Consider the following 12,725-nt stretch of genomic DNA (forward strand, 5'->3'; position numbering starts at 1 on the left):
TGCCGAGGTGCTAGTAAAGTGTACATGTTTGCAGCTGAAATAAACTAAAAGCAAGCTGCCACAAATCCATCAAAGAGATAGAAAGCACAGTATCATTAACATTTCAGGATGTTCACCCTTAAGAAAGGAATTCTTTTTGCCTTTTCATGTTCCATTGTAAAACATTACATTTAAATATGTATAGTTTTTCCAAAGAAAAAGCTTTAGATCTAGCTGCACTATGTTATTCGTAACTCTATTAAACAGCAGAAAATGCCAGGGCATATAGTTGCTTTATTAATTACATATCTCAGGTATGTTGTGACGCCAAAGGCCATTTTACTGAACGACAATGTATGTCACTATTATTCTTTATTTGTATTATAAAATCCATCTATGATCTTAAAATGGTTTTTTTTTTACACTATGTAATTTTCTTTCTGTATTTACAATTGACTTTTTGAAAGGCTGGAATTTTAAAGTATATCTTACTAATCTTAACAGCATAAAGATAGTTGTATAATTGCAATCATATGGTTAAATAACTCTGGATTTGCTGAATATGAATCAATCAGACTTTAAAATTCCATTCTATAATGAGACACATGGATTTCTCAGCTTTTATAGGAATGGGATTGATAAAGAAAGATGTTGTTTCGTGGGGAGTTCCTTTTTAATTGCTATACAGCCCCCGTGGTTATTCAGTGGTAACATTTATAGTGCTAATAAAAAAATAAAATCAGTGATATGAATACCACTGTTTGGGGTACTTCATGTAATTAAAGGGAAGAGTGAAGAGCTGGTAAGTGAATACATGTAGTTTCAATTTCACTGGAACAGTAGATTCCACTTGAGAGAACTCTTTGTCAAGAACATTTTTGCAAAAGTCTGATTTTTTTTTCCTTCCCCTGGAAGGTTTGTGCTTCCTGTTCTAAGAATAGTCTGCCTGTAAGAGATTTCATTTCATCCCAAGAGGCTGATGTACTAACCTGCGGGATCACCCATGGCTTAGTGGACCTCATCCTATGAAAGTTTGCTACCCATGCAAATGAGCTGGATGGCAAACTTTCATGCGAAAATGTGTTCCTGGAAGAGCTGGAAAAAAGATAACTACAGTACACCTCATTGTGGTATTGTTATCTGTTTATGTGAAAAACGATGTGCAAAAATGTTTTCTACTAATTCATAAATAATGAGCAGCTTTGCTTGTTTTTCTGCATTGCAGCAGCTCTTATCTATGAATTTAAATAAACTTTTGCATGTAGCAAACCACATGCAACGTTTATGACCTGTGAGGTAGCAAACTTGCAAATCTTTTGCAAATTTTCCCTCAGAAAAACACATTCCAAGTATTTTCTTATGCAAAGCCTCATTAGCGAGAAAATATTGCAAGTTAGTACATTGGCCCCCAAGGTGATTATTGCAAGAAGAATACAGAAGTTACTCATACTAATGCATTGATTGGAGAATAAGAAAATTGTACATTTTGGTAATCATGAGATGCAAATCTGCAATAAACCACTTTAATTCATAAATCCATTACTTTATATAGTCTGATCATGTTTTGTTTTTATCTTCACAGAAAGAACTTGCTGAAGAAGGGGTTAGTATCATCTACTGTTATATGTTAATCATAATTTAGTGCAAATAAATATACACAGTGAAATTAGTATTTGCTTTTCAGAAATAGCAATTAGAATTGGCTGCAATCTACTATATACAGTGATAAACTACTATGAAATAGCGCTGTAATATTTCTGAAATAAAAAAGTGTATGGAAGTGTTGCAATATATTTCTTTCATATCTGTTTTCTATAGTGTCCTCAAGCTTCCGTGTGTAACTGTGATAAAGGGGAGAGAGGATCTCCTGGGCCTGCTGTAAGTTATTTTCTCATCTGGATTATGGGGACATTGTCAACAGTCAGTTAAAGCTAATATTTCATCTATGTTAAGACTGCTGTACACTAATAAAGGGGATCGGTTTGATCTGTTTGGGACTTATTTTTCCCCTCCAAGATGAGTTTTGATTGCCTGTAAGAGATCTGGAAAATCCTTATGAAAAATTCTATTTTCAAAATATGCATTCTTTCTAGGTAAGGTAAGGATTGCTCCAAGAATGCAGTAGATGGAGGGTAGGAGTGGAAACGTTGGGTAACACGAACAGATTCTTAAAGATAACTATAATGAGAACTGCCTGAACTATATTTGAATTAGAAATTAGCCTGGTGGCTCAGTGCCAGTACCGGGTGCTGCCAGGTGGAAGACCTGGCTCTGATTCCTGAAACCAGCTTCTGGTCCTTGGACTAGCTGGAGCTGCAGCGACAATGCTCTCACAGCCTCTGTGGGGGGAGGGAGTCCCAGCCATTGCACAACGGCAGCACCTGCTGGCTTGGCTCAGGGTGCTCACATACTGGGTTCTGGAGGGAGTTGCTGTCTTTGGCTCCAGGATAAGGACTATCGCTGCCATGATTGGGCTAGAAGAAAAGGGGAGAAGGTTACAAAAATGGGGGACAAAAAAAGCCATGGGCTCATGGTGCCATAGAGCGCAGTAGAGTTTAGTTCTAATTGAGCTAGAAGCCCAAAGGAACAGGAGAAACTGCCAGGCCCAGAATTATTATTATTATTATTTTTTAAATTGGACAACTTGAACACACCCTGGTAACTTGAGATAGTACAGTTTGGTAAGGCTTGCCTCCCAATGTACTCTGCATCACAGCCCGACCAGAAGACACTGGGTCTCCTTTCACACAGTTTACAGAACTGTGCTGGCTGCTTAACCTTTTTTTAAATTAGGCCCATTCTTATTCTAGATGAGAAAAAAAAAACCGAACTATAAAAGAACCAACCTGGTTCTGTTATATTCAGTAAGAAAACAGGCAACTGCAGCCAGTGGCTGCTGAAGTTGGACATCCGCTTTGCAAACAGGACAGCTCTGGTGATGTACAGAACAGTGAGCCAGGTGTTCCAGAGGCACATTCTCTACATTCTCAGATTTGTTAATTTGATGGCTACAATAATTACACTGCAATCTGTTTAAAAACCACAAAGCAAGTGACAAATTAATTTTGTCAACAAATATAAGCCACATTTTCAAAGCCCTGTGTGTGATAAAATTGGGGGTTACACACGTGGCCAGGCATTGCGTGCATTTTAGAACAGGCCCGGCCACGTGTGTAACCCTCAATATGCACAGAAATGCTGGGCCTGTTAAAAAGGGGGAGCCGGGAGCGGGGTCTGGGTGGGGAGGGGTGGGAGTGGGCCGGGACAGCACCATTAGACGCTGTCCTGGGGAAGCATGCACCAGCAGCCGGCTGGCATGTGGAGTTTATTTCTGCTCCAGAGGAGCTGTAAGTATTAAAAAAAAATTGGGGTTACATAGGTTTAGTTGAGAGGTTGGGGAAGAGAGGGGAAGAGGGAGGAAGGATATGATTAGGGTTAGGGAAGTTCCCTCCCAGTCCACTTCTTAATCGGAGTGGACTGGGAGGGAACTGGGAAAAAGGCTGATCAAGTCCCAACGCGCAATTGAAAAATCCCCCTCCGGCGCGTGCGAATGGGGCACCCGCCCGCACAGATTATAAAATTGGGCATGCATGTGCGTGTCGATATCGTATTTTATAACATGTGCATGGGAATGCGCGCATGTTATAAAATCGGTGTGTTCATGTGCGCACACTGGGAACCGCGCCCACATGGACGCACGTGCGTGCCTTTTAAAATCGACCCCATAGTGATAGGTAGGTAAAATTAAATACATTTTTATAAATCTGAAATGGAACTGGTTGATCTGGGTTGGAAGTCACAATAAAAATAGTGAGTGAACTAAATCTAGTCATTTAGGAATAAGACTGTGTGGAATTTTCTATTGTTAACCTGCATACTGTCTGCTTTTATAGGGTAAAAAGGGGCGCCCAGGTGATGATGGTGCTCCTGGTCAGAAGGGGCTGAAGGTAATTGCTTCAAGTGCAATTTTTCAAAATCTTTTTTTCTGCCAGCAACACACATTACACCAAAATGACCATAGGAACATGATACAGGAAATTGTACAGTATTACCAAAACAGTGGGAACTATATTTACACAAACATTCTAACAAATCGTTGCTTTATCATTTTCAACCCCCTTTTAATCCACCCATCCTACTCAGTACTGTTATCATACATTCAAGTCTGCAGTCAGCACACCCACACTCCACTCACACTCATCCACACTAACCTCCTTATCTTTTCCCCACCTCATCTGTTCTAGTGCAGGGCAGCCTTGTATCCCATTTCTGTAAATAAATACTTATGTACAGACAACAGTGCAATATTTTTTTCCAGGAGTAAACATATTCCTTATCTACTTTTCTGTGTGCTAGTATTACATCCAATCTTTCCAGTTGTATCAACTCTATCACCTTCTCCTGCCTTAAGGCAAATGTGTGGAGGAATTCTAGTTCAATCCAGAAGTGCAACACATATCCTGACCTGAGATTGGAACAATCGACTCCCACCTTTAAAAAGAGACTCAAGACTTGGTTGTTTAATCAAGCATTCTCCTAATCCCAATAACTATTCTGATCTTTTCAATATTCGACCTCAGGCCCAACTCATTCAATTCCGAACATATATTCTCCTAAATTATTTTGTTGTTTAAATTGTACTCTCCTTACTCCGTTGAAGTTATTTATTGTTCTCATTAAGTTATTTTATTTTATTTTTCCAAGTTAAATCTTCCCTGTTCTCTGTAAGACATTATTCTACATTCTGTCAATTTTATTGTTACAATGTAAACCGAATTGATTAGTAACTTTGTTGCTAGAACTTCGGTATATAAAACTGTTAAATAAATAAATAAATATTTGCATACTATAAACAGAGCAAACTGGATAAAGCACTTAAGGCCCTTTGTGTTTGAGATGGACCTGGCTATATCTCCCAATAGCAGAAATTTACCTTCAAAATGATAACAAATCCCGTTATCTTTTTAATTACTAATATGATGTCTTCTCAAAAGCGAAACATTTGATGGCTTAATAAAAATATTATGACTCATAGTACCTGATGTTATTTTGCATTTTAACCAGAGGTCTGAGTCTTCTAATCCCATTTAAATCTCTTAATCTTGACCCTATAGCAATAATGTATGACTAGTGAACCCCAAAGGCGAATATTAAGACCATATCCAAAACAAATTCACCATGAAGCAAAGCGAGCGAAATAAAGAATATATTACAACTCAAAAAATGTCTTGTGACCTTCATATTTCTTGAGATGCTGACTGTATTCATAGGTTGAGTGACTGAAATCTTGTCTCAAGGCATATTAAAGTATAATCATAGGTCACACACATATATGTATATATTTTTTAAGTCTTTTTTTAGTTTTGCAGATAAAATTCACTTACTTTGTAGATGACAGTATCATTCTCTCTTCAACAAACAGTGCCCAACACTGCTCAGTGTTTTGGTGTAGGATCCTCACTTAATGCACACTTCAGCATCCCGATGTGCTTGTTAAGGGGCATCTCCCTCAGGCCTGTATCCATTGGTAATTTATGGACCTCTATGAACAATTTTGAATATCCATAGGGGTTAGTTTTTGCTCCAGTTCTATTTGCCAATAGTTGGCTAACTGTGTCAGCCTCTCCAGTTGTGTATACCACAATGTTATAGAGTTTTTATCATTACCTGTCTTTTCCATTAAATGTACTACTTCCTTTTCAAATTTAAACGTATCCCCATCAAAGCCCAACAATTGTACATTGTGCCAAAGTTGGAAATAGGCATAAATAGGCCCATATTCAGAAGCCATTTAAACTGAAAACTGAAAAGTTATCCATCTAAATAGCAAAGTGGCGATATTTGAAGCTTTATGCGGCTAGAATTTAGCCGCATAATTCGGGGGCGGACTAGGGGGCAGGCGGGAGGCGTTTTGGGGCGGTCCAGAATTAGCTATATCTGGCTAACTTAGGGGATCAGTTTCTAAAGGGATTTTATTGCATGGGAAAAGTCCCTTTTTGCGTGTGATAACTAAATCGGGGCAGAGTCTGTACCGGAAGGGGAGGAGTCGGGGCGGCATTGAGGCAGACTCCGCGATGACTTCGCTGATGGCGAAAAGGTAGGACAGCTTATCAATGTCAGTAGCGCGCCCAATAGCACCACCTTACACAGTAGCGCTATTGGGTGCGAAAGCTGGCAGCGATAGCACCGCGGAAGTGCGATCGCTGCCGGCTTTCGCAGGCCTGCCCCCTGCTTCACCCCCCCCTGCCCCCATTACCACCGGATTCTCTAAGGTCTGCGACCTTAGAGAATTAGCTGCCCTGTGGCTGAATATTGGCCTCAAAATTATTTTGTTTGAATATTATAATCATAAGAACATAAGATATGCCATACCGGATCAGACCAAGGGTCCATCAAGCCCAGTATCTTGTTTCCAACAGTGGCCAATCCAAGTCACAAGTACCTGGCAAGTACCCAAACATTAGATAAATCACAAGCTACTATTGCTTATTAATTACTGTAATAGCAGTTTATGCATTTTTCCTCTAGGAACTTATCCAAACCTTTTTTAAACCCAGTTATACTAACTGCTGTAACCACATCCTCTGGCAATGAATTCCAGAGCTTAACTATGTGCTGCTGAGTGAAAAATATTTTCTTCGATTTATTTTAAATGAGCTACTTGCTAACTTCATAAAGTGCCCCCTGGTCCTTCTATTATCTGAGAGAGTAAATATTTATTTATTTATTTATTTATTTATTTAACATTTTTCTATACCGACCTTCATGGTTAAATACCATATCAGGTCGGTTTACATCGAACGGGGATAGAGAACCGATTTACATTAACTTGTTCATGTCCTTTTATTATTTTTTAGACTTCTATCATATCTTCCTTCAGTCATCTCTTCTCCAAACTGAACAGCCCTAACTTCTTTAGCTTTTCATCATAGGGCAGCCGTTCCATGACCCTTATCATTTTGGTCACCCTTCTCTATACTTTCTCCAGTGCAGCTATATCCTTTTTGAGATGTGGTGACAAGAATTGCACATGGTATTTAAGGTGCGGTGTCACCATGGAGCAATACAGAGGCATTATGATATCCTGACTAATTCTATTAAAATCATGCAATACATCAGATTCTTTGTCAAAAATATCACTCACATGCTGCAACTCTTTAGTATACCAATCAAGCAAGACCAAATTCTCCTTCCTGGTGAAAAAAAGGTACTTCCTATAATAGGCAAGAATACAGATTTTCCCATGTCCAATTTCCAATTTATATGGAAGGCATTCCAAGCTTTCATAGCTGATAAAAAAAAAAAAAGATGTTCTAGATAAAAGGGGCCATTCTGCCAGGGGTAGGTGAATTAAACCCATCAGAGAGAAAGGTTGCGACATGTCCTCAATAATTTTGACTTCACCATATTTAAATTCACTCAGCACCTATTCCCTTATGTACCTCATTTGACAAGCTATATTGAACACCCGCAAATCTGGAAACTCCAGATCACCCAAATCTTTAGATCTCAACAATTATCCAAGCTTATCCTTATCCTCTTTCCACACCACAAAAGTTTTATTATCATAGATTTCAAAGAAGACAAATCTTTTCTAGTTAACCAGCATGTGATCATCTGTATCCTACACAACAATTTACAAAAAAAACCACCATCTTAAACAAGACACATCTGTCTAATAGAAATAACGACATATCCTGCCAGGTTGTTTAGTTGTTTCGATATATTCAAAGTAGTTCTCTAAAATTAGCCCAGTATAGCTCATATAAATCATTTGTGATCCATACCTCAAGACACTTTAGTTTATCAGAGGCCCATCTGAATGAAAATGCCCCCTGCTAGTCAGATTCCATAGCCTCAGATTTGTCAAAATTGACAAAAATAATTTTCATTCCTGCAAAATTAAAAAAATGAACTATACCACTCATCTCTTGATCAGCATTATCTACAAATAAAAAAGGCCATCTGTAAATATAGAAACCCAGGAAGTTCCTTACTAGCTATGCCTATACCTTTAACTGTTGTTGCAGCCCTTAATTTTATAGCCAAAGGCTCCAATGTCAGTACGAATGATGCAGGTGAGAGTGGGCATTCCTGTCTAGTACCAACTTTCAGCTTTCATGGAAACAGTACCATTAACCAGTAGGAAATTTGTATAACAGATTTATCCAATCCATTATAGAACTCGTTAACCCCATCCACTCCAGTAGCCAAAACATATATTGCCAAATTGTTACGATCCCGGGCCATGCCCCGGGACCTGCACTCGTCTCACGGCCAGGCTGGGCTGTAGGAACCCTTCCCCGGCCATCCAGGCCCGAAGTCCAGCCTGCTGCGGCGTCCCCTCCGTCGAACTCCCGTCGCTGGCCCTGCCCCCTAGGCGCACGCGCACTGGGGCTCCAGATTTAAAGGGGCCAGCGCAGGAAATGGAGGATAGCCCCAATGATGATGTCAGATGCTGCCGGGTTATTTAAATCCTGCAGCCACCTCTAGACCTCGCCTTGCAATGAGGTTCGCTCTTCGGAGTTGCTAGTTGCTGTCCCAGGACTCCCGTCTATCTTGACTTCGGACTTCTGGCTTCTGACCCTGCTTTGTCCTTTGACTCCATCTTCAGCTTCCGCCCCTGGTTTTGGCTTCGGACTTCTGACTTCTGGCTTCTAACCTTGCTTCGTCCATTGACTCCGACTTCAGCTCTCTCATCATTTACAGGTATCCAGTTCTTGCTAGCCTGGAGGATTCTCCTAAGTCCCAGCGGCTCGGGCTCTCATGGGCTCCTCCCGGGAGAGCCCCGGGCTTCCAAGGGTGAAGACTCTTCTGGCCTCTGGGGCCCTACCGCTCCCATCGACCATCTCTCTTCTGCCGCTTCCTTGATCCTTGGTCACGTAGGGTCACACCTAAGTCCAAGAGGCCTGGGTCCCTATGGGCTCCTCCTATTTCAAATGGACCTGATCACTAATAACATGCTAATGCATACCACAGGGCTGCACACATAGGAGTGATTTGCTGTTCTTATAAATTTGATAAATATATTTCAGATGCATTTTATCAGTAACTGACTGTCACCCATTTTCTTCATAGGGTGAGACTGGGCTCAATGGAATTCCTGGAAGAGATGGATCGGAGGTAAAAAAGAAATCAAATTGTTCTCCATTCATTCAGTAGTTCTTTCCATGAGGCCAATGCACTGATGTGCATCAATATTTTTGCAAGCATTAATGCTCATTTAAGATGCAACTAGAAAACAATATGTAGTTTACACATTAACAGCACTTTTAACATGCATTAATTTGCTCACTAAGGGCCTGATTTTCAAAAGCATTTACATGCTGAATACTGGATATTATGGGCTGTGCCCGCATGTTATAAAATCGGGAGTACATTGTGTGCGCCAGGTTGCGCGCACAAATATGCACCCGCACATACCTCTTAAAATCCGGCCCTATGTGAGTAAATACACTTTACCCATGTAACTTAGCTTTGAAAATTGCTTCTCTATATGCCATTGAATCATCAATAGATTTTACTGGTATTAAGTGCACTTATTACAGGTAAATGGCTTTTAAAAATTGGTAAGATAGTATGTTGCATAAACATATGGAATTCCTTTGAAAATTCACCTGTGAAGTTTTAATGCAAAACCCTATGCTAATAAGGTAATGAGATGCAAAACAGCTCATTACATTACCTATTACCACATAGTATATAAAGAAAAACATAATTACTATCTTGATCTGGAACTCCTGCATGTGGCAAATAACATCTGCTACAAAGAAATGTCCCAAAGAGTGTGTTAATGCAATAATATCATTAGCAGCTACAATGCCAGTGAAGACAGAAATTTACAGAGGGAACTATAAGGTGTTTCATTTAGAAAAAATTGCAGGTTCAAAAATCATCTTTTTGCTTATTTTTGTTCTTCAGGAACCAATATGTTAATTTGTTGTATATCAAAATGTGTTGTGCTTATACTGTATATAATACTTGTTTATTTATTTAAAAATATTTCTATACCGTCGTTCAGTTGAATTCCATCACAACAGTTTACAGTGAGGCACATAAATACATCTTTGGTTACTTGTGTAGATTAGTACTATCACTAGGGAGTGCCATTAAATTTCAGTAACAAAGTTTCATAAAAAATACTATTTGTATAGTGATATAAATCTTGTCCTTTTCTACGTTTATCAGTCTTACTTACGTGTATAACTTAGTTAAGTGTATAACTTAGTTACTTAGTTACGTGTATAACTTGTGTTCTCTGGTGTCCATTTCTTTCTCTTTTTGTGCAAGGGAAAATGTCATTTATATGGTATGTTAGAGTCTGGTTCATTGCCTGACAGTTCACAAAATCAAACTGAATTTTTAATCAGATCAGGCTCTATACACTGTACAAGAGTCTAAGGTGTCATCACCTTAATATTTTCAAAGTATTAATTCTGTAAATTCACAGCAAGATTGCTTTCTCTCCATCTTTCTCCCTCCCATCACCAGCACCCACAGATTTGCAATATTCTTTTTTTCCTTAAAACTGAAGACCAGAATTTTGTAGTATATTCTCATTACACTTTGTCACTATTAGTGCAATATATACAATGCCAGATTTGTGACCTCCTTCCAGCAACATATAATGAGTTTGGTACTTGATAATTAAAAGCTCACAATCAGTTTAGAATGATACTATACATTATTAGGATTATAAAAATAAATTTCAGAATAATATATGATTAAAATACAGATTTTATTTATGTAATAATGAGCATAAAATACCAATATTATTTAAGTAATAATGTGCATGCTTCAGGCCTCCAGAGATCTAGAAACAAATTTTTTAAAAAGTTGAGTTATTTTATTATCTCACACTGCCTTTTTGGGGGTAGATTGTCAAATTGTTGGAAATTAGGCAGCTAGACCCAACAATTTCAAAACCTACACCCATAAAGTGTCAAAATAAAGCTGTCTGGTTTCATGAGGCAGCCATATATGGCCACTGAAAGAGTCAATGTTCTGGGACGCAGGTTGACTCAGGTGAAGAAGGGGCAAGATAAGCACAGAAAAGTGAATTTTAAAAGCCCGGTGCACGACAAAATTAGGGCATGCGCGAAGAAGTTGAGCTTGCATGCGCCAACTGTATTTTAAAAAGCTCCCATATACGCGTGTAAATGCCGTGGCATGTACATCTCAAAAATTTCCAAAATGAGGCAAGCCATGGGTGTGGTCTGGGTGGTGCCTGGACATTTCAGGGCCTGGCCAAGAAGTGTGCACGTAAATACTTATTCACCCCTGTCTACGCTGAGGTCCCCTGCCATGAACCTTTACTTCTGATATGGATGACATGTAAGTTATAAAATAAAAGGATTGAGCCATTTCTGAGGGATTTAAAGGGTCTGGGCTAACTGGGGGAAATGAAGGCAATTATACCAGGAGGATTTGGAAGACTTAGCTCTTAACTAAGTGAACTGGTAGACGAACTGGTAAACTGGAAATGTCATGGGCGCAAGCCCCTTTTAAAATCCCCTGACTTATACAGTAGAAGCGGGATTTGCGTGCCCATACACACACCCACTTAAAATTAGGAGTGCATGTGCGCATAAACAGGCTATTTCATAACTTGGTGCATATATGCGCACAAGTTATTAAGTAGCCATATCCCTGGATACGGGCCGACGCACATGCACAAATGTATACCTGCGCGCCGGTTTGAAAGTTATCGTCCCTTTGTATATTTAAGTTTCATGATTTTGTGGTGTGTAACTCAAACTACAAATATGAGATGGGCAAAACATTCAGGTACTTTTGTACCCACATAACTGTTAATTTGATTTCTCTCTGAAAATGTTGCTAAACATTACATGAGTATGAAGGTACTCGTGCATCTTGCTACTGAATGACTTTATGAAACTTTGCAAATGTATCTCCTAGTTGAAGCAATAAATGTACAACTTCTCTCTGGTTGATGTAATTTTCTTTTATTTTTTAAAAATCTTTTCATTCTTTTTTTTTTTAATCATTTTAATGTTCTTCTTTCTTTTTTTTTTTTTAAGGGAAAACCTGGGTACAAAGGAGAACAGGTACATCATTACAGCATAATATTCCTTTCTATTGTCAAGCATCCACAGACATAGTAGCAGTCATGTAGTTAATATTTGTGATGTATCATAAAATTTTGAGTTGTTTTCCTGCTGCATTTCATATGATATTAATTTTTTCCATGTTCAAATGCTTTTGAAAGAAAGACGTATGTTGTTTAAAGGGGCACATCCTTAGAGAAGCAGTGTGCACCAGCTTCCTGTTTCCCTCCAGCACTGTCCAATAAGTGTTGAAGAAAAACAGGAAATTGACTCAGTGTTACAACAGAGGTTTGCAAAGTTGTAATTGACAACTACTGGGGATGTGCATTCATTTGAATCAAATGGGTAAAATGAAGCAATTGAGACCATGTTTGTTTCATTCATGGACCCCCAAAAATGAATAGAGGATGCCCACAAATTAAACAATTTGTTTCATTTGTTTATGCTTCCCATTCAAGTCTATGGCCCATTGAAAAGTGCTGCAGTGAGACTAGTAAGTATAGCAACCAAGAAATTCCTGAGTGAGGTAATAGCCAGGATAGAGTGAGGCAGGAGAAGAGGGCAAGTAGACAGGGCAGAGTATCAAGGAAGGTGAAGCTGCCCTGTTTCTGATGACACACCTTGGTGGTCTTGCCTCCACTCAGCCTTGCTGCCATACTATAGAATCTGTACATTAGG

General features: G+C 39.0%; 1 protein-coding gene across 1 annotated transcript in view; it reads left to right on the top strand.

Moving 5' to 3' along the window:
* Positions 1–12,725, top strand: part of LOC115093639 (collagen alpha-1(XXVIII) chain-like) — a 271,500-nt gene that overhangs the window by 90,512 nt on the left and 168,263 nt on the right. The window contains exons 6-10 of the mRNA XM_029605681.1: positions 1,562–1,582; positions 1,798–1,857; positions 3,873–3,926; positions 9,058–9,102; positions 12,021–12,047. Of these exons, the coding sequence (XP_029461541.1) occupies positions 1,562–1,582; positions 1,798–1,857; positions 3,873–3,926; positions 9,058–9,102; positions 12,021–12,047 (207 nt within the window). The remainder of the gene's footprint in view (positions 1–1,561; positions 1,583–1,797; positions 1,858–3,872; positions 3,927–9,057; positions 9,103–12,020; positions 12,048–12,725) is intronic.

The sequence above is a fragment of the Rhinatrema bivittatum genome, chromosome 6 (assembly GCF_901001135.1).
Source record: "Rhinatrema bivittatum chromosome 6, aRhiBiv1.1, whole genome shotgun sequence".
Lineage (NCBI taxonomy): Eukaryota > Metazoa > Chordata > Amphibia > Gymnophiona > Rhinatrematidae > Rhinatrema > Rhinatrema bivittatum.